This window comes from Emys orbicularis, chromosome 1 (assembly GCF_028017835.1).
Source record: "Emys orbicularis isolate rEmyOrb1 chromosome 1, rEmyOrb1.hap1, whole genome shotgun sequence".
In the NCBI taxonomy this organism is placed as follows: Eukaryota; Metazoa; Chordata; order Testudines; family Emydidae; genus Emys; species Emys orbicularis.
The window spans coordinates 144,793,757-144,816,882 of record NC_088683.1 but is presented as its reverse complement, the minus strand read 5'-3'; the positions used below and the strand labels follow the sequence as shown (position 1 = coordinate 144,816,882).

At 47.2% G+C, this 23,126-nt stretch overlaps 1 protein-coding gene across 1 annotated transcript in view; it reads left to right on the top strand.

Annotated features, from left to right (window-relative positions):
* LOC135886431 (deleted in malignant brain tumors 1 protein-like) overlaps positions 1-23,126 on the top strand; it is a 71,130-nt gene that overhangs the window by 23,234 nt on the left and 24,770 nt on the right. Inside the window, exons 6-8 of the mRNA XM_065414191.1 lie at positions 424-738; positions 19,997-20,311; positions 20,547-20,861. Of these exons, the coding sequence (XP_065270263.1) occupies positions 424-738; positions 19,997-20,311; positions 20,547-20,861 (945 nt within the window). The remainder of the gene's footprint in view (positions 1-423; positions 739-19,996; positions 20,312-20,546; positions 20,862-23,126) is intronic.

Sequence of the window (23,126 nt, the reverse complement as noted above, 5' to 3'; positions counted from 1 at the left end):
TTGAAAACAGTGGGAGGTGGCAGCCAACTTTACTCAGGGCAGCCTCACTCCCACATGCCGACAGACTGTAGGGAAATGGCGGCATCTCTCTGGCTTCAGCGCCAATGACAGTGACAGGAGATGGCGCTATTTGGAATAAGGGAAACTCCCTGAGTTGGCGCCTTTCATCGTGTTCTCATGAGACAGGTAAAAACACCCCAAATCGCCAGAGTGGGGATAAAATGGTGAGAGCTGCAGCACTGACAGCCCCGAGTGTGAGGCCCTGAGACGTGAGAAGGTGGCGCCATGAGGCAGCTCTGGGCGTGTCCCATTCTCGTGGCTCTGGACACAGATCCCCTGCTGCTGGGCACAGACTCTGCTGTGATAACGCTGGGCAGGGGGCTCCCTGTTCGCTCTGACCCTGCTCTGTGTCTCTCTTTGCAGGTGCTGATGAGCTGAGGCTGGTGAATGGAGGCAGCCCCTGTGCTGGGAGAGTGGAGGTTAAACACCAGGATCAGTGGGGGACGGTGTGTGATACCGACTGGGACATGGAAGATGCTGAGGTGGTTTGTAAGCAGCTGGGATGTGGAGCTGCTGTCAGTGCCCCTGGCTGGGCTCATTTTGGAGAAGGATCTGGACAAACGTGGCTGATTCTAATTGATTGTGATGGTGATGAGTCAGCTCTCTGGGATTGCAGGCATGTAGGATGGGGTGCAGCCCAGTGCCTTCATTCTTTTGATACTGGAGTGATCTGCTCAGGTAAGAACTCGGCCAACCGGCCCCATAGGAAACTCCCCATGAGGGAGAAGGGATTGAACCCATGTGTGACATTCCTGGTGACTCAGAACTGGACTGTGCCCTGCACTGGGGTCAGCATTTAACTGACCAGTCTCTCCCTGAGCTCCCCTGAACAGAGTGGGGATGAACAGGCTGCAACGTCCTCTAGGCGGCCAACAGGGGGCAGTTGCTGTTGTGAGTAGCCCCATTAGCAGGTCTGTGCTGGTACATGCCTTTGTGCAGCAGCCCAGTGTCTTCCCAGGGCAGCATCAGCAGCTGTGACCCTGCCTGTGGCTGCTGAGACAGGAGTCGGGGCCAAGTGCTGTGGAGGTTTCCCCTGAGGCAGCAGGGGAGGAGCCCTGAGCCTGACCATGGCAAGTGGTAGGGGCCAAAACAGCTGGAGGTAGGTGGAGGGGGCAAAAACTGGCTACACTGCTCCACACGGCTCCTTCCTTCCCTGAATCTCCCCGCAGCGTCTGGCAGGAAACTCCCACATGAAGCATAGCTCTTTATTCCACAGCCTGCCTGGCTGTCTTCCCATGCAGGGTGAGGCAGAATTACCCCCCAGGGTAATGTCATGGAGAATATACCTGGATCCCTCTGCACTCTGCAGTTAGGAAATAAACGTGTATACATAATCTGGCTTCATCAAAACTAGGGCAAGAAATACGCCTGCGTTTGCACAGAGTGACTAATGCAATGAGAGAAACAGCACCTGACGCAGGTAAGATTTAGTAGGAACACATATCACTACAGCTGGATGAACAGCGATAACACCTCTTTGTTCTGATTAGCTCAGTTTGCACCTCTCTGCTAGTCCCTGATCACCACCATTAGTGAGTTCACACCTGAGTGCTGGGGTCAGTGGTTTATGTCTCCCCCTCCCACCTGGCCACTCACTATCCTCATTGACAGGATCTCCAGAAACTGTGGGGAGTGTTCACTCTGCTCTGTGCCCTCTCGGCCCCGGCTGTGTCAGCACAAAGGGGCCACATTCACCAGAAGCCCCCGCTCTTTCCCTCAGAAATATGCCTGGCACAATGGGAGCCTCCTCATCAGGCCCTAAAGTGGAGTAACCCCCAGCACATGGGGGTGCACTGGCTCCCCTCTCAGTCCTGTGCCAGGTTCAGCACTGCTGCAAGGATCCACTGGGGCCAAGGTTCCCTCTCTGGGCTTGATTCTGAGATTCCCATGTAAGGGGAGCCCTGTACTTGCAATGTCTTGGCTGATTCTGTTGTAACTGACTGAGCTGCACTGTTCTTATTTTTCAAACTTTTTGTACCTGAAATACACAAGTGCAGCGAGGAGCTCCTTTGCATAGTGGGAGGAGCTAAAAGCAGTAACCTTAGAATCATAGAATATCAGGATTGGAAGGGACCTCAGGAGGCCATCTAGTCCAACCCCCTGCTCAAAGCAGGACCAATCCCCAGACAGATTTTTATCCCAGTTCCCTAAGTGGCCCCCTCAAGGATTGAACTCACAACGCTGGGTTTAGGAGGCCAATGCTTAAACCACTGAGCTATCCCTCCCCCCCAACCTTGCAGCCACACACCCATTCCCTGCTGGGCCTGTTCTTGTCTCTGCTGCAGCAACTCAGGGATTGTAAACCCTGAACTTCTGGGCCTGTTGCTGCTACTCAGGAGATTTGGGGAGTATCCAGAGGGTACAAAGGAACTCGACCTGCTGTCTGGGAATTAGGCAAAAGCAGTTCCCAAGGCAAATGCTGAATAAATGCAAAGTGGAAACCTACCTGTCTGAGAAACCCTCACTCCATCCATCCCACTCCAGTGCACCTCCTTTCAGGGATGTAACTCATCATGATACTAAAGCAACTGATGAGCCACATAAATTGAGTGTCCCCTCATGTTAAGTATTGAAAATTATTTACCTCAGAAATAAAGAATCGTTGATGTGAGGTTACAGAGACATTTACACTAAAGGAAAAGATTCCTCAGCACTTTGTTTCATGTGTCAATGATCAGTTTGTGTCCTTTGTTTTGGGTCTTTATCACACATTGGCACTGTGACAGATTTGATCACAGAGACCCCCTTGTGACTGTCACCTGATATGCTGAATTTACCTCTGAGCACATTTTCCCTGACAGCTTGGGACTCCAGAACCCTGCCTTGTTGAGCCAGACACGCTAGCCTGCTGCAACACAGAACCAGGACTGGTCCACGCCCCCAAAGCTACAGACTCTAACCAAAAACTGCCCAGCAGGTCACCTATCTCCAGCACCCAGACACCCAGTTCCCAATGTGAACCAACTCCCAAATAAATCTGTTTTACTCTGTATAAAGCTTATACAGGGTAAAATCATAAATTGTCCGCCTTCTATAACACTGATAGAGATATGCACAGCTGTTTGCTCCCCCAGGTATTAATCACTTACTCTGGGTTTATCAATAAACAAAAGTGAGTGTATTAAGTATAAAAAGTAGGATTTAAGTGGTTCCAAGTAATAACAGACAGAGCAAAGTAAGTTACCAAGCAAAATAAAACAAAACACACAAGTCTAAACCTAATACATTAAGAAACTGATTACAGGTAAATCTCACCCTCAGAGTTGTTCCAATATGTTTCTTTCACAGACTAGACTCCTTCCTAGTCTGGGCCCAAGCCTTTCCCCGGTAAAAAAAAAAAAAAAACACATGGAGATATACCTATATCTCATAGAAATGGAAGGGACCCCACAGGGTCATTGAGTCTAGACCCGTGCCTTCACTAGTAGGACCAAGTACTGATTTTTGACCCAGATCCCTAAGTGGTCCCCTCAAGGATTGAACTCAAAACCCAGGGTTTAGCAGGCCAGTGCTCAAACCACTGAGCTAGCCCTCTCCCTAGTTCACGCCTTGTTAGTTCCAGCAGGCATCTTATGTGAAAAGCAGGGGCTTTCTCATGACTGGGACCACCCTTGTCCTGCTCCACCCCCTTTTATAGCTTTGGCACAAGGCGGGAATCTTTTGTCTCTGTGGGTCCCAACCTCTCCTTCTAAATAGAAAGACACCAGGTTCAAGATGGATTCCAGTATCAGGTGACATGGTCACATGTCACTGTAAGACCTCATTTTTCATTATCCATGGGCTGGCCTACATGTACACAGGAAGGCTTACAGGTAAACAGAGCCATTTACAGTCAATTGCCTTAGTCAATGGGAGCCATCAAGGTTCTACACCACCACTAATGGCCCACACTGCATAATTACAGTAGGACCTCAGAGTTATATTTCATATTTCTAGTTTCAGATACAAGAATGATACATTCATACAAATAGGATGAATATATTCAGTAGATTATAAGCTTTGTAATGATACCTTACAAAAGACCTTTTGCATAAAGCATATTCCAGTTATATCACATTCACATGCATAAAGCATATGGAGTGCAACGTCACAGGCACCACATCTGGGCCTTGGCAGGTGTCACAGATCTACAGGATCTGTGCTATGCCCCAGCTTTTAAACAATCCCGGGGAAGAACCCCCTCAGTTTGCCAGACCCCGCAAGGGTCCCACTCTTCCTTAAGGGTAGGTCATGTAGCCTCAATGCCTCCAAGACAGAGCCTCTGGGATCCATCACTCCTGTTTCACCCCATGTGCTCTGCCCAGTGGGTCCAACTGAGATAGACCCCTGCTTAGAGACTTTTACACTTATCGGGGACCAATGCACCTCAGCAAGTATGTGCAGTGACACCCAGCAGCCTTTTCAAACCACAGCAGGATTTATGGGTCAACTGGAACACACCATGGGGAAGTTCTTAGGTTAGCACAGAGAAGAAGCAAAATTAAGATATGTTCCATACTGGCCAAGTCAGGGCTCCCATGAGCCATGCTGCTGTGGACCCATCTTGGTTTCCACTTTTTCTCTATCTCTTTGTCTCTCAGTCCCAGGTGAGATCTCGTGTCTCTCCAAAGGCCAATTCTTATCCTAGACTCCTGTCACTGCTCAGTCTATTGTCCTCCTCCTGCTGACCTCTGCTGAGTTCACATGTTCTTCCTGCTGAAGTGTCCCCTTGTTAGTTGTCAGTTGTTCAATCCCTGAGGTTCCCATTGTCTTTCAGGATCCTTCATTGATATTGGTGGGCTCCAGCCAGTCCTGTGATGACTCATTCATCCCACCCTAGACAGTTAAGTGACACATGTCTTCAGCTCTGCCCCAATAGAGCTTTGTAACCTTATTGTGCTGACTGGGTAGCAATCCTTAGCCAGGTAAGTCACTGCCCTACCTACCATTCATAAAACTATTACACAGAATTCCCACTTCATCACCTCAGTTGAGTGTTCTGCTGCCCAGACACAGCTGCTGTAAAGTTGCCCAGAGTCTGTGTTAGGGCAATGCTCACATGTACTAGCCTGCACAATGACCCTTCCCCCTCCGGACAAGCACTGTTTGGATGTTGAAAGGCCCCACCTTACCAGTCAGTGATCAGCTCAGCTGCTTTGCCACTTTCCCTCTCTCCCACCTCTCCTGTCTGCCCCATGGCTTTCACATCCTGCACCCACACAAAACCTCCCTTGCCAATTATCCATATCGCACCAAGGCAAATACATCACAATTCCCATAGTTAGGATCCTACTAAATTCACGTCCATGAAAAACATGTCACGGACCATGAAATCTGGTCTCCCCCAGTGAAATCTGGTCTTTTGTGTGCTTTTACCCTATACTATACAGATTTCACAGGGGACACTAGCATTTCTCAAATTGGGGGTCTTGACCCAAAAGGGAGTTGTGGTGGGGGGAGGTCGCAAGCTTATTTTAGGGGGATTGCAGTATTGCCACCCTTACTTGTGCACTGCCTTCAGAGCTTGGTGGCCGGAGAGCGGCAGCTATTGGCCGGGCACCCAGCTCTGAAGGCAGCACTCTGCCAGCAGCAGTGCAGAAGCAAGGGTGGCAATACCATACCACCCTTCGTTCTGCACTGCTGCCTTCGGAGAGTGGCGGCTGCTGACTGAGGAGTAGCTCTGCAGGCAGCAGCACAGAAGTAAGGGTGTCAATACCGCACCCTGCCATCCTTCCTTCTGCGCTGCTGCTGGCGGTGGCTGTGCCTTCAGAGCTGGGATCCTGGCCATCAGCCACTGCTCTCCAGCTGCCCAGCTCTGAAAGCAGTGCTGCCACCATCAGCAGCACAGAAATAAGGGTAGCAGTACCGCAACCCCCCTACAATAAACTTGTGACCCCCCAACAATTCCTTTCTGGGTCAGGACCCCTATGTAGCGGGGTGGTTACCCTGCTCCTGTCCTGAAGGGCTTAAAACAGTCCTGGGAGAGGGCTATGTTGGGGATACCAGCTAATAGGCTGATTGGGGAAGCAGCCGCAGCTGTGCCATGCCCCAATCAGGCCTCAGCTGGCCCTATAAAAGCCAGGGAAGCCAGGAGCAGACAGACTCTCTCTGCCTTGAGAGAGAGAGGCAGTCACGCACGCACGCACGGCTGCTGGGAACTCAGGGTGCCTAGAGTGAGGCAGGGCTGGGGAAAGGCCAGAGGGGCTGGGGGGCTCCAGGCTGGCAACTCCCCAGGCTGCAGGGCCTTGTCCAAGGCCCCATAAAGGTACTGGGAGGCAGAGGAAGGCAGCAGGTCCAAAACACCCTTCCTTGTGATGAGTGGCTTACACTGCAGTCTGCCCCAGGGTGCGGGGGCAAGTTGGTGACTGGCAATAGCTTACGACTGAGGCAAGTTAGGGATAGGGAGTGGCGGTTCCCTGGGGAGGGGAGACCCTGAGACTGAGGGGTGTACTGCCAGGGGGCAGCATCCAGGATAAAGGGGCACTGGGTCCGGGAGGGACACAGGGGCCAAGCGGCAGTGGGACATCGGCCTGCAGAGGGTGCTCCAATGGCTGGATGAGCTAATTCCCGAGATGGCCAGCAGGAGGCGCTGCAGGGGTGAGTCCCGCATCGCTACACCCTACAATTACAACACTGTGAAATTTCAGATTTAAATAGCTGAAATCATGAAATTTATGATTTTTAAAATCCTATTACAGTGAAATTGACCAAAATGGATGGTGATTTTGGTAGGGCCCTACCCATAGTCTACATGCCAGGCAGCAATCCTATATACACAAGGCAGTAGCAGGGGGGAGCATAAAAACAGACTTGTCCACCCAGGGGACAACAGCGGCGAGGTCAGTACAGAGCATGGCCTAGTTAAATATGGTTATCGAGTAGGACCCTGTACACCAGCTTTGTACAAACTCCAGCCACTTGCATCCAATTTACCCAGGCTCGCACTGGAGACTGAGCACAGTATAGATTTTGCTAACCACTCCCTTCTTTGTTCAGCCTCATTCTCCTTTGGAGCGTGACTCTTGTCTCACGAACTCAACCGGTCCAGCTGCAGTTATCACATTTCACACAGGCAACAATCACTTCAGAGGTGGTGAGTCGGTGTAATTCACTAATAGTGATGTGTAAGGACCACTTTACACCACCTTTACATGAGTGCAGCTGCCTACACACAGCGCTATGGAGACCTGAGCCCTCTGTGTGCACATAGCCCTGCAGTCACTGCTAGAGTTAAACATTTCTCACACTGGTGACTTATTTATTGTCACTGGTGCTCTACGAGTCCCGCCCGAGACAGGAGGCCGTTGTTCATTCATTGCAATGCAGGCCAGACTCTCCTTACTGCCTTTTCACAGACAGCTCCGCATGTCAGAGACTGTGGAGTTAAGTTAAAATTCACTGACAAAGACTTCATTCACACAGAGTTCAGGTTGCCCGAGATATCTCGTGCCCTTCTAGGACATCGAGTTGGGCAAAATTCAAACCCCTGAAAACCAGGTAATACAGAGTTAAGGTGAATGCCAAGGCAGCCTTAACTCTGCCCCCCTGGAGCTGGACTAGCCACTGATATTGATGTGCTCCAGCTGCAGTTCCTGTGTTAGGTGTAGCTGTACTGAATGGTGGAGGCGATGAGTTGGAGCAGCTTGGAAGAGCTGTGACTGTGATTTGAGATTTGGTTCTGAGCCACCCATGTGACCAAAGGGAAGAGGTGCCAATATACCCTGAGGGATCCAATATGCATATTTTAGCGTTGTGTTCTGTAGGGTGTGTCAGTGGCGGAGCACAGGCATCTTCTTGCTATGGGGATTGCAGCAGTGAGATGGGAGATGGAAGCAGTCCATGTGTTTAATGATGGGATGGTGAAAGGAGAGTGTTAGATGGAACACTGTAAGTAATGGGGAGGGAGTTGTGAGAGGGCACAAGCAGGTTGTAAAATGTAACAAGTGTGGGTTGTTTCTGACTGGGGAGAAGGTTCAGTGTTTGTAGGGCACTGGCCACTAAGTACCCCCCTCTGTGACTGTGAAGCATTTTCATTTTCTCATCTCCAGTTGTTCCAGTGCCAGGCCTTTCCTTTCCCTTGGAATGGCTCCCAATTTCCTGTTTGTTTTCTGAATGTGGGTCAGTGTCATGGAGGGTCTCAGCCCAGCTGTGGGACACATGGCCAGGGATGGAGGCTTATCAGGAATCTCTGATCCAGCCAGGAGTTTGCCTGCTTTGCAGGGTGGAAGGTTTCTTGTTAATGCAGTCGTTCATCAGGGCAGTAGTGGGCTGGTGACTTTCCCCATCCCTTGCTCTGTGTCCCAGTCCCATTCTTTTTGTCTATCCAATTCCAGTCTCCACTCCTCCTAGTGTGCTTTGATCTACACCCATTTCACAGCATTAGGGAAATGTTAGTGCGCAGCAGCAGGGTCCACACAGACACTCAGTGTGCTGCAGGCTAGTGTGGGTAAATTTACATCCCAGTAATTTACATCCCGCTCTATTTGCTGGATATCTAGGCAGAGGAAGTGTTCATGTAAATCTCTCCCCCGCCCAGCTAGCTGTCAGGGGAGAACTCATTCCGACCCTGCTTACATTTGCCATTTCCTAGTATTTTTAAAAAATAAAAAGCTGGGTTCGGCAGGAACTTTACATAAATGAGCTTCACTGTCAGGACTTTGAAACTCTGCAAAAAACAGATTGACCTTCACCAATGTAAATTCCCTAACCTGGTAATAACCACTGCCATGCCTTGTGCTGCACACCTAGCAAGTGCACAGCAGGGAGCCCCTCTCCTCTGAACCGCACCAGGAGGAGGGAGCTGCTCACAGACAAAGGGGCATCAGAGCAAAAGTCCCTTCTGTAAAACTGCCGCTGCATCTCAGCTGGAGCTGCTCATTTGCAGTGGGAATAAAGTTTGGGTTTGTAACAGGGCGTCTGAAGGGCCAGGCTGCCTAGTGGTTGGTGCCCCTGATGTCCAGCCCCTTGTTTTGAAGGTCAAAATTTGCCTCAGTATTTTAGGCAGTGGGGTAGGGGAACCCAGATCCTCCCTCTCCACCGGGTCTCAGCCCAGGGTCCTGCCTGCATCTATCCCTGAATAGGGGAGGCCTCCCCGCAGGCAGTCTAAATCCACTGCCCTGGACTACTTCCTACCACTGTCCTTTTTGTTAGGGGCATGGCCCCTCTAGTCCCATTCGCTGGTGGCTTCCATCCCATAGCGCCTCTCGTGGATCTTGGGTGGCACCATGCTGCGGTCCCAGCTCCTTCAGGTGGGGCAGCCGCAAGTTTGGTGAGGCTGAACCCCACAATGTCTCTGAGCTTCAGTCACTCAGTTACCTCAAAAATAACAGGAGTACTTGTGGCACCTTAGAGACTAACAAATTTATTAGAGCATAAGCTTTCGTGGGCTACAACCCACTTCAAGTGGGTTGTAGCCCACGAAAGCTTATGCTCTAATAAATTTGTTAGTCTCTAAGGTGCCACAAGTACTCCTGTTATTTTTGAGGATACAGACTAACACGGCTGCTACTCTGAAACCTGTCAGTTACCTCAGTTGCAGGAGGCTCCTAGGTCTCCTCCACAGTCCCCCTTGGCTGGGGAGACAGCGCTTACTCCCTGGTGGCTGCCTCGGCTGGCAGGCTAGTGACCCTTCCCCTCAGGTAGGGAGGTGGATAGCTCCTGCCTCTTCACCAGTCAGCCCTCAACTTAGCCAGGCTCTCTCCTTTTCTCCCCCCAGGCCTGGCATTATAGCGGGTATAGCGTGGTGGGGCTAGCTGGGCCCAAAGGCTCCTTTAACCCCTGCCGTTCTGGCAGGGTAGTTCCACGTGCCTGTGCTGAAGGTTGGAGAGGAGGATGAGTCTTTCCATGGCCATTCTTGTCACTAATCCCCATATTCCCTGGATATAGGTGCAGGGCCAGCTCATAGGGCCAAACCCAGGGTTCCTTACTCAGGCAGGCAGCTATTGACACTAATTTGAGTTTGCTTTGTACAGACTGAGTAGAAACAGAATAAAGGACTCAGGATTGGGCCCAGTCAGCCATCTACAAACTGCCCTGTGCACTAGATATCACAGATAACAAACACATATGGGAGCTGTGAGGTATCTGCACCAAGCGATTTTTGAGAGATGCTGTCCTGACAGAATAGTAGAAAACTTTCCAAAAAGTGACAATTGTCTTCTTATATGCAGTGTTGTTGTAGCTGCGTTAGTCCCAGGATATTAGAGAGACAAGGTGGGTGAGGTAATATCTTTTATTGGACCCATTTCTGTTGGAGAGAGACAAACTTTTGATCTTACAGAGAAGAGCTCTGTATAAGCTCAGAAGCTCGTCTCTCTCACCAACAGGAGTTGGTCCAATAAAAGATATTACCTCAGCCACTTTGTCTCTCTCAGTTCCTTCTTGTCCAGCTTTCAGATTTCATTTCTGGTTGGATTAATACCAGACTTCGCCAAAACATTCTCCTCCGCCAAGGTCCCTGCCTCAGTCAGTGCACAGGCTGGATGGTGCCTAGGGAATGAATCAGGGATGCACAGTGAAAGAGGCTGTTGCCTGTAGGCCCACAGCCTCATTGGTTGCAGCAGCAGCATCACCATCATCAGTGATCCCTCCATTCGAGGATGATCTCTACCACAGATTTACATCTGGGTTCTGAGGACTCAGGAGTCCGATCCTGGAACCATAGATCTGCCCGCAGTAGGTACAGACATTTCCTGATATGTCAGCTGCCTGCTGGGAGAAAGTTCTTTTTCTTTCCTTCCTTCTCTCTCTCTTTTCAACTTCTCCACGACGTGGGCCACTGCCTGGTGGAGAATGAAACGTCATTGAGATTGGTTGGTTGCTTGCTCCTCCCAGATTGTGATGTCCATGTGAGCTTTCTTGAGATATGATTTCAGTGTGTCTTTGTAGGGTTTCCTCTGACTACCACGGGATCTCTGACCGTGGGTGAGCTGAGATTAAAGGGCTTGTTTTGGGAGGCTAGAGTCTGGCATCCGCACACAATGTCCAGCCCAGCAGAGTTGGTGAGTGAGGATCATTGCTTCAGTGCTGGTGACATTAGCTTCAATGAGGATGCTGGTGTTAGTGCAGCAATCTTCCCACTTGCTGCAAAGGATCTTCCAGAGACATAGTTGGTGATACTTCTCCAGACTCTTGAGGTGCTGTCGATAGGTCACCCAGGTTTTGCATCTATAAAGAAGAGTAGAAATAACAATTGTCTCATAGAACTGGATCTTGGTGTCCTTCCATAGATCACGGCCTGTGAAAACGTGCCAGAGCAGTTTCCCAAAGGAAGCACTTGCGCACTGGATCCTGTGCTGGATCTCACTGTCAATTTTTGCCTTTTGAGAAAGTTGGCTACCGAGGTTGCAGAAGTCCTCAACTCTCTCCAAAGTCTGTCCCTCGATTGTGATTTGTGGTGGCTCATGTGTAAGGCCTGAAGCAGGCTGATGGAGCACTTTAGTTTTCTTGATATTGAGTGAGAGTCATAGGTGTCGGTAAGCTTGTGCAAAAAAATCCAGTATGGACTGAAGGTCATTCTCAGTGTGTGTGATGATGACACAGTCATCAGTGTACTGAAGGTCAGTAATGGACGCCCTGAGTACTTTAGGCTTCAAGCGGAAACGTCAAAGATAATAAGCCGCCCATACATTCTGTATTGAATGTCAACTCCAGTGGAGAGACCGTCTTTTTCAAGGACCAAAATGACTGCTAAATACATGGAGAACAGGGTTGCAGCAATAACACATCCTTGCTTAACCCAAGTTTTGATGATGAAAGGATCCATCTCCAGGTCATTACAGAGAACGGTGGAGTCATCTCATCATGAAGAAGCCTTAGGCCCTTAATACATTTTGGAGGGTAGCCAAATCTGGCCAGCACTTTCCACAGGGCTTTGTGATTGACAGAATCAAAGGCCTTTGTCAAATCGATGAAAGCCATGTACATGTCCTGATTTTGCTCCCGAGATTTTTCGTGGATTTGGTTGGCAATGAAGATCATGCTGTTGTCCTGCGGTATGGTCTGAAAATGCACTGAGATTCCAGCAATATTTCCTCAGCAAGGGAAAGTAATCAGTTTAAGAGGATACGGGCAAGAATTTTCCCTGCTGTAGATAGCAAGGCAATGCCACAATAATTTCCACACACCAACTTATTCCTTTTTTAAAGATGGTAACAATGTTGGCATTTCTCAGGTTTTCCGGAATCTTCTCATTATACCAAATCTGAAGAAAAATGAAGCTCCTGACAACACAGCTTTGAGGATCATTGGAGCACACAAGCCCCTTCACCACAGCAAGGTGACGATCCCCGAAGAAGGGTTGCAGCAGTGGCAAGATGTATAACCAATACAATTATGCTGAAATTATGCTCCTGGCTTCTGTGGGCCAGAGTGGCACCAGGCACTAGAACTGAGATGTGGGAGACTGTTTCCACCTATTGAGCCCAGGCAGTGTGATGAGGAAGCTACCTGAATTGAATGCAGACTGAGATGAGAGGGGAAAGTAGATGACAATAAGGATACAGGGCGAATATTCTGAGTCTGGAGGCTGGAGGATGGAGAGAAACTGGGACTGGGAGAGAAAACAGGAGATGTGGACTGGCTGGGCAAGGAGACTGGGAGAAGGGGGAAAGAGACTAGCACTAGCTAGGCAGGGTGATTAGGGGAGGGAGTGGGTGGGGAAAGATTGTGACGTGCTGATCAAGGAGATTGGGAGCTGGAGAGACTGGGATTGACTGGATGTGACGTTCCCCTCTGGTGTTATCCGGACCAGTGATCTGCTAAATCACCCCAATCCTGGACTCTGGGAGCCAGCCTTACCCTGCTCTGCTGTGAGAACCCCCACTCCTGGGCTGTTCACGCGCAGCCTCTGGCATGTAAGCTGCTCCTTGAATTTTGCAACCAAATGACACTAGCCAATATCTCCAGTCCCAAACACAACCCTAGGAACCTCTGTCTTGCAGTGTCCAGTTATGCCCACTGGACACTGCAAGCTTATATGAGTTCATCAATTTAACAAAGAAATTGATATGTACCAGGCGTGTTATCCCCAGGGGAGTCACTGACACACTTCAAACCAAATGCACTGCTTCAGGTAGAATAAACAGATTTATTAACTATAAAGATAGATTTTAAGTGATTATAAATCAAAACATAATAATTCAGATTTGTTCAAATGAAATAAAAGCAAAATGCATTCTAAGCTGATCTTAACACTTACAGTGCCTTTACAAACTTAGATGTTTCTCACCCCAAGCTGGCTGGTTGCTCTTCAGCCAGGCTTTCCCCTTAGATCAGCTCTTCAGTCGCTTGGTTTGATGTATGTAGATGTAGGTGGAAGAGAGAGGAAGAGCTTGGCAAACATCTCTTCCTTTTATCGTGTCCTTTCCTTCCCCTTCCTGGACAATGGCTGTTGATGGGTTGATTGACACCCCGCCCGGGCGTTGGTTACTTTCCTTACTGTTGCCTCCGGGGATCTAATATCTGGCTGATTCCCCCAACTTACAGCATGTTTTAGTGACAACAATACTACACAATTCTCATAACTTCATATGCATTAATGATATACATATATGAATAGAGAAATGACTTTCAGCAGATCATAACCTTTCCCCTGATACCTTACAAGGCATGCTTTGTATGTAATATCACAACTGTATGAAAATTAGGTTATATTGGGGTTACAGCATGCTCCCCCATGGTATAGAATGTCACACTGGGTGAGAAATCTGGGACTGGGAGCCAGTGGGGAGGAACTGGAGGTGAGTGAGAAAAAACAGATCAGATCAGGAACCAGGGTGTCGGGGGAGTGTAAGACTAACTGGGCGACGAGACTGGAATAAGCAGCCAGGATGAGGTGGGGGAGACTGAGAGCAGATCTACATGAACATTTAGTTTGTGGCAAGCGGGGGTGTTAATCTAACCTGCACTGTCCTGCCATGCACCTAATGTCCATGTGGACGATGTGGCTGCGCACTGAGGCCTTGTCTACACTACTGCTTACGTTGATGTAAGTTACATTGCTCAGGGGTGTGAAAACACCCCTCCACCTGGAGCTTACATTGACTTAAAGCAGTGTCTAAATTGCACTATGTCAGCGGGATATGCTCTGCCGCCAAGAAAGTTTCTGCCTCTCGATGAGGTGGACTAATTATGTCGACAGGAGAGCGCTCTCCCATCGACGTCATGCATCTTCACCAGATGCGCTAAATCGGCACCGCTGCATCGATACAGTGGCACTGATTTAGTGTGGTAGCGAAGAGAAGCCCTAACAGTTCCCTTGTGTGCTTTGATCTATCCCATTTCCAAGCACTAGGGAAATGTTAGTGCGGAGCAGCAGGCTCCACACGGACACTCAGTGTGCAGCAGGTTAGTGCGGGGTAAATTTACAGCCCAGTTTTCCACAAACTAAGTGTGTGTCGAGAGAAACCCTGAGACTGGATGAGGCATCCATGGAGGGAAACTGGGGCTTGGGGCAGACAGGACAACTCAAGGCAAGGATAAGTGCAAGAAACAGATCAGATGAGGACCCTAGAGGGGAGGGGCAGCACAGAGAACAGGGGAGAAATTGGGACTTGACTGGGGAAACCAGAGGTGAAGTCTAGGACTCGCTTGGCAAGGAGACTGGGACTGGGGAAGAGAAGCTTGAGGAGTGGAGACTGGAATTGGATAGACAATAAAAATGGGACTGGGACACAGAGCAAGGGATGGAGGAAGAGACAGGACTGGGACAGGTTGGAGAGGTGGGGGCACAAGGAGTTACCGTTGGTAGAAAAGGGGAAGATGGGTTTGTGACCACTAGAGAACACACCTCTCCAGAGCCTGGAATGGAACCCAGTATCCCTGAGTTTTGCCATTCCCCTGCAGTCAGCAAATATTTGTCAAACCCTCCAAAAAAATCTTCTGATACCTGTCTAGTTCTGGTCCACAAAGAGGATGACAACTTACTACTGCTGTCAGTTACTCCATTAGCTCAAGTGGCAGAGGTTTGTGTGGCAGATCTAAAGGTTCCAACCCTGCTGTTGATCCATGTGGGTGTCAATATGATTCCGCATCTTGGAACTTCTGTTTTTTTCAGTTGTTGTTTTTTTTAAATCTAGGAAATTATGCACAAAGCATTACTTTTAAGGAACATTAAGTTTGCAAAGTTGAGCTGTAAAAAATAAGGAAATGGCAGAATTAAAGTTGTCTTTGCACCTCTATTTTGGCCCACTTGTACGTATGCATTAAGATATAGTCTTTCATTACATGATAACATGCTATTTTCTTCACAGAATAGACAGTGCTCTGAATCAGGGTTGTGGAGTGAAAGATGAGGTTGTCTATAGGATCTCTGCCTCATTTGTTGCAGGAATTGTGAAGTGTGCAGTGTATGAGGCAGGGGATTGCAGAAAGAGAAAGGAGGGTCTCTTGTTAAGGCAGTTGGATGCTGCCCTGGGGAATTGGATTCTATCCCTGCCTCTGCCACAGAGTTCCTATGTGATGCTTGGCAAGTCACTTAAACCAAATGTTTCCCAGGTGGTCATTAATTGTGTGTTCCTCATTTTATGGGTGGCCCACTTGTAACCGTGCACATCTGATTTGCAGAAGTGCTGAGCATGTGCTGCTGTAAACTGAAGGCAGTGGGAGCTGTGCTAAACAAGCCTAAGTACTCTGAAAAAACAGGACGAAGGTATCTTAAGTTGGGCACCCAAAATGAGTGGATGCTTTTGATAATTTTGTCCATAGCATCTCTGGGCTTTGTTTGTTTGTCCATGTATAAAATGGAGATAATTACACTTCCCTACCTCCCAGGTGTTGTCAGTTGTTGGCTGTGCATGTTTTCTCTCTGTGTGTGTTTTCAACTCTGCGCAGATAGCGGATGCAGCAGACCTCAACCAAACTGCCCAAGAAGACCACAGACTCGGTTCAGTGGCGAAGGCGCTCGTTCAGGTTTATTGCTGACAAAGCACAGTACTAGCTCCCCGAATCAATGTCTACAGATACACTGGCATCTCTATGCCCCTTACAATGGACGTGACTCAGTGAGTGGTGAGACTTTCCACTCCTCCCCCGCCCCCCCGAGGCCAGAAAAAGACACCCCCCCCACCCCCAGTGACCTGTCTTTTATACTGTGATAAAATCAAGTTACCCTCTGCCATGGCTAGTTACCACCTTGTCCATGTTGGTTTGGTCAAAACATCTCTATCCATCACCCTGTCATCCTGACCTTATCTTTAGGAGGGAGTAATTTTTTTTTCCTTTCATCATCTCTGGGGAGTATGTTTCCACCATAACCCTGTATCCGGGTGTTCTGGTATTACCCTTCTGGAATGTGTTTATGCAAGTGCCAGTGCCTAGCACTTCTCATGAGTGTTTGTGTTTTTGCAACACCAACCATGCTTTTGCCAGGTTCATGTTCTGGACAATGAACCTGCAAGCACAGTCACAAAAGGGACTAATGAAGGTTTCACAGGCAAGTACATGTCTGGCATTCTGAATATTTGAATGCTTCACTTTGCAAACTTTAACTTTCTTTTTGACTCATAGCTGTATAGATTTTAAGGCCAGAAGGGAGCTTTAGATCTAGTCTGACCTCCTGGGTAACAAAGGCTATAGAATTTAAACCAATTACTCCTGTACTTCATCTGAACTTGTGTTTGGCTAAAGCATATCTTCCAAAAAGGCATTCAATTTTGTTCTGAATACTTCAGGAGGTGGAGAATCTTCTGCTTCATTGGTAGTTTGTTCAACTGTTTCATCATTATTACTGTGGAAAATGTATGCCTTACCTGTAATGGTAATTTATCTGGCTTTAACTTCCATCCATTGGTTCTTGTTATGCCTTTCCCCACTGGATTAAGAAGGCCTTTAGTATGCAGTGTTTTGTCCATGTGAAAGTATCTATACACTGAAATCAAGACACATCTAGGTCATCTTTTTGATAAACTAAACAGATTGACCTTCTTTAATCTCTCACTGCAGGGCACATTTTCAAGCCCTGGATTTTTTAACAGCCTTCTTACAATGTGGACACTAAAAGCAGATGCAGTATCTGTCTCCCCAGTGCTGTACACAGAGGAAAAATCACTTCCCTACTCGAGCTGGTTGGAAATTATCTGGCAAACCAGAGTTTCACTGGAAAATGCCAGTTTGTTGAACTCACCATTTATCATGAAAGTGAATCGGGTTCAACAAACTTTCTGAAAACCGCAAGCAGGGTCTGGTGGAAATGTCCCTGGTTCCCTGCCAGGTTCCCTGGTGGCTTCTGTTAGTCCTGCCATACAGATTGTCCAAGGGCTGGGTACCCCAATCTTCTAGGTTCTGCAGCTCTGGGGCAGCCCCACCATACAGATTGCCCCAGAACTGGAGACCCTGGTCTTTCTAGGGTCTGTACCTCCAGGGCAGCCCTGCCAATGCTATCAGGCTCTCTGCCATGGGATAGGAACCTGCAAGCCCTGGGAGCCCCAGCTCTAACCAAGGCTCAGCTCCAGGGTCTGCATCAGGGATCCTGGAAGTCCTGGGATGGGTTCCGGTGTCCCAGGGTCTGTGGTTCTGGGGCAGCCCTGCCTTGCAGAATGTCCCGGACTGGCCTATTTGCCTATTTAGGCTGCCAACTGGCCAAGGAGTCTGGAAGCCCAGGGGTCCCCAGTCCAGGGAAGGCCACATAATGAGGCTGCCCCAGAGCCTAAGCAGTGGCTGTGAGAAATTGACATGCTTGTCCTGATGCTAACAGTCGTGAAACTGACAAGGATGTCAGTATCACTCCGCATCTGTTAGGGTTCCTGGGAGAAAATTTCATGTTGGATACACCATGGGCTGGAGTTTCCAAAACAAAATTCTAACTGGATTTCCAATTCACAGAAATTTTAAAATAGTGAAATTTCCTGTACACTGGAAGTCCTGCATTTCAGCCAGCTGTACTCATTTCTCCCCTGTTTATACATCCAAGGATCATCTTAGCTGTTTTTGCAGCAGTGTCACACTGGGAGCTCACATTCAGTTCTTTGTCTACTATGACCCCTGCAAAGAACATGGGAAATATCTGTATTTCTGTGAATGTTATGTGTACATCAGTCCCTTTTACTGCTATTTTCACATTTCCTACCAGGGTTCAAAGGGTAACCCCCACCTGAGCTCCCCACATGTCCCAGGAGGCAGACAGTTGTTTCATAGAACCCAGTTACTGGTACTTAACTAACAATACAGGTGTCAGGGATTTTGAACTTTTGCATCTGGCCAAGCTGAGCACAACCCCCTTCCTTGGGATGGGCCTCTGAGGTGGGAAATCTTAAACAGAGAGCTTGGGAATTGTTAACAGGGGAGCCCTGAAGAACAGAGCGGGTGAGGAAGGGTCTGCAGGGAATGAGACTGAAACACAATCCCCAGATTCAGGGGTTCCTGGGATAAGCTGAGTCAGCCCAGGTTGTGAGGGAAAAGCTGAGCTTTAGGTAAGACATAGGCCTGTAGGCCTTCAGTTGCTTTATTCTTTTCTCTGTGATTGCTGTGTTCCTATGGATAAATACAAAATAACACTGTCCTGGGTCTGGTACTATACAATATTTCCGTAAATGACTTGGATGATGGAGCAGAGATACACGTACACAATTTGTGGATGACATGAAGCTGAGAGGGGTCACAAGCTCTTTGGAAGGCAGGGATAAAATTCAAAATGATCTTGATAAACTGGAAAATTGGTCTGAAATCTGTAAATTGAAATCCAGTAAAGATGAGTGCAAAGCATTAGACTTAGGAAGGAAAAATCAAATGTAAAAAACCCCAAATGGGAAATAACTGACTAGGCAGAAGTTCTACAGAAAATGATCTCGGGGTTATAGTTGATCACAATCTGAAAAGTTGTGATGATGCTGTTGTGAAAAAGGGAAATGTCATTCTGAATTGTATTAACAAGAATGTCATATGTAAGACACAGGAGGTAATTGTCCCGCTCTACTTAGCACTGGTGTGGCCTCAGTTGGAGTTCTGTGTCCAGTTTTGCTCATCACTGTTTAAGAAAGATAAGGACAAATTGGAGAATGTCCAGAGGAGAGCAACAAACAGAGTAAGAGGTTTAGAAAACATGATCTATAAATGTTGAAAGAATTGGACATTTTAAGCTTAGAGAAGAGAAGACTGAGAGGTGAACTGATAACAGTCTTCAAATAACTGAAAGATTGTTTGTCAATTGTTGACCACATCCACCAAGGGTAGGACTAGACATAATCATCTTAGATTGCAGCAAATGAGATTCAGATTAGATATTGAAAAAAACTTTCTAACTATAGTGATAATTAAATACTGGAACAGGGTACGTAGGGAGGTTGTGTAATCCTCATCATTGGTGAGTTTGCAGAACAAGTTAGACAAACATCTGTCAGGGTGGCCTAGGTATGCTTACACCTCTGTTGGTGTGAGGAGACGGACTATATGACCTCTTGAGGTTCCTTCCAACCATACATATCTATTATTCTGTGGTTTTATCAGCTATTCAGGCCTTCTGATGTAAAAAAAATGTTGATTCCTGGTAAATGCCATTTAACATGCTCCTTCGGTACCAATAGATTGGAGAGAGATTCATCTTCTTCACGGGATATGAATAGACATCCTCCTGCTGTCCAAAACCAGAAATGTGTATTGAACGCTACTGCCTTTTCTGCCTCATTATTAACAATTTTACCATCTCCATTTCTAATAAGCCTATTGCATTGTTAGGATTTGTTTGTTTGTTTGTTCCTAATATACTTTTAAAAACTGCTTATTTTTCATAGTCCTCCCAGTCACGGAGTTTATCCTGATGTCTTTAGCTTCCCTTATCAGTTTTGTTCATATCCTAACTTCTAATGTATATTGATTTACTCTTATTCCCACTTTTTCCATTTTTTTAATATATTGCCTTTTTATTTCTATTGCTGCCTTCACTTTTAGGCAAAGTTTTATACCAGTGGAGCACCCCAACTCCCAAAGCCCCCTTTATAATTTCCAGCCTTCATTGACTTTCTAGGACACATTAAGCCCCGGCTGGTTGGAGGAGACAGTGCCTGCTCAGGACGTGTGGAGATAAAACATGGAAACACGTGGACCACAGTCTGTGATGCACACTTTGATCTCAAAGTTGCCAACGTTATCTGTAATGAACTACAGTGTGGAATAGCTGCATCTATCCCAGGAGGAGGTTACTTTGGAGAAGGACAAGGGTTGACCTTGACTGAAGAATTCCAGTGTGTGGGGAATGAGTCTCTCCTGTTCTCCTGTCCCAGGATATCACAAGAGAATCAGATATGCTCACACACAAATGATGCTGGTGTCATATGCTCACGTAAGAATTCAGCACAATGTCTTTAAAATCCCAGTTCTGTGTATTCTAGATTAGGGTGAAACAACGTACTGATCTCACTGTGTAGCAGCTGGGTTTAATAGGGTTGGATCAAACCCCCAAACAGGCCAAAATAATGAAAAAGGGAACAAATGCCCCCTGACTTTCCTTTCTTTAACTATTTGCTATAAAATAGCTCCAAGTCTCCCTCTCTAAACCCCTTCTCCCTTCTCCCCTGGCCACACAGGTTTCCGGCTGGTGAACGGCAGCACAGCGTGCTCAGGGAGGGTGGAGATCCAGGTTCTTGGTGCCTGGGGAACCCTCTGCGACTCACACTGGGATCTACCAGACGCCAACGTTCTCTGTCGTCAGCTTGACTGTGGGTTTGCTGTATCGGCTCCTGGAGAAGCGTATTTTGGGAAGGGAACTGGCTCTGTCTGGACAGACACATTTCACTGTAAAGGGACTGAAACCCATTTGTGGGATTGCCCTGTTACTGCTCTGGGGGCCTCTCAGTGCTCACATGACAATGATGCCAGTGTGATTTGCTCAGGTAAGTGCAGGAGAGATGCTGGATTAAGGACACCTGCCCCTCAGTGTGTGACACTGCCCCCAGAGCAGGGGAACCTCAGGGCACAACAAGGGGAGGCGGAGCTAGATCCTAAGCCATGTATAATCCTAGTAAATCTATTAAAGATAAAATTAAAGTAAATAATATCTCACAAAAGAATAGTTGTGACCTGGGAAAGCCCTGGATTCTCCAGTAAAAAGATCAGTAACTCTGTCCTTACGCAGGGCAGCGAAGCAAGGGCAGCACTTTGTCCTTCGGGTTACATAAATGTCATCAACTCATTGTCCCCAGCCTTCTCCAATAGTAATTGGAGGGGGAGCTAGTAGTGACTCCCAATATGGAGGTTGCTTCACACTTTCTATTATAAAATATTCTCGGCACCTTCTTGAGAAGCTCTCACACCTTCCTTGATTGCTGGAACCTTTGTGATTTGGGAAGGGGTCAGTGCTGGGGCCAGGAAGGTGCCTTCTCTAGTGCAGTGAGATGCCTTCCAGGTTTGGCTGAATTATAAACTGCTGAAAATCACCGTTTCCCTTCTCTCACGTGAGTTCCTGAGGGTATTTTTGTTAGCACACCACAGAGAAATTAGTGCTTTCACTCACTTAGCTTTTTTTTTTACTGTTTTCACACCTTCCCAATTGAAAAGACTCAAAAGATTTTTTCCCCTGCTTTCTTACTTATTTACTTTTTTCTAAGTTTTTTACAGTGGAAGAAAAGATGAAAAAATAGAAGGGGGAGGAAGTGGCAAACCTGTAAATCCAAAAACTGGAAAGGAAAATTGAATGTTTCATTTTCCAAAAGTTGAAATGAATCAACATTTTAGAGTCTAAACAAAAAATTTCATTCCATTTCCACATGCCAGTATCTCAGATCTGTTTAAAAATTGAAATACTGCATTTGAAATACTTCACAGGAAAATTTTTGAATTGTTGACTGACACTAATATTTACCTTTTATAAAAAAAAATGAAAAAATTAAACTACATTATTTAGTTTATTTAGTCAAAGCCAAAGGCACAAGAATTAGAAATTATCAGAGTTAAGGTTACCTATGTAATGTTAATTCAGCCCCCCACCCTCCCTTGTGCATATACATTATGATACAGTCTAATTGCATGCACACGTCCTATTATTCTCACCTCCCCCAGCTCCTGCCTCCTTCAGTGCACAGGAAGGATGGTGCTCAGGGGATGGAGGAGCTGTTGAATATTTCTTTTTATCCTCATCATTCAACATGTGATCCAGGGCCTCATTCACTCTACATACTTTACAAACACTGCACTGAATACAGAATTATTAATTTCTTCATGGACTTTTCTATGGTGTTCATCACCATAGTATGAGAATGCACCACAAACATTAATGAATTTGTCTTCATAACACCCCCAGGAGATAGCAGACTCTTATGATGCCCATTTCAAAAGTGACTTAGGCACTTAGAAGCCCAAGAATAACATTTTCAAAAGTGCCTAAGTGACTTAGAGACTTAAATCCCATTTTCTCCAGTAACGTAGGAGCCCAAGAACCATGCAGACTTCTCCCTCTTGCTGCCTAAGTCACTTCTGAAAATGGCACTTAGGATCCTACATCATTTAGCTGCTTTTGAAAATTTTACATATAACGATTAAACCTAAAATTCTAAACTCAGGGTGATTGGGCAGCAACCTGAGACCCTCAGGGCCTGATTCTTCAGAGTACTCACCATTTCTGCAGAGCTTTATGTGTTCAAAGTACTGTCCAGACATTAATAAACCCTCACCAAACTCCAGGGAAGCAGGTGGGTAAGTATTATTATTAGCTCCATTTTACAAATGGTGAAAGTGAGAGAGAAAAGCAAAGTGACTTGCCCAAGGCCACCCAGTGAGTCAGCAGCGGAGACAGGATAAACCAAAGTGTTTTGACTCGCGGCCTCTGCTCATTCCCCCCGACCACACTGCCTGACTGCAGAAGAGCTGAGCAGCCACATCTTCCCTTGACCCTAGTTATATTGACGGCTTGTTATCTTAGGTGCATGTACACGAGCGCAAGAAGTCTGGGAAACAAGCAGGAAGAATTGGAAGTCTTGGCACAGTCAAAGAACTATACTGTGATTGGAACAACAGAGACTTGGTGGGGTAGCTCATATGACTAGAGCACTGTCATGGATGCGTATAAACTATTCAGGAAGGACAGGCAGGGGAGGAAAGGTGGAGGAGTTGCACTGTATGTAAGGGAGCAGTATGATTGCTCAGAGCTCCAGTATGAAACT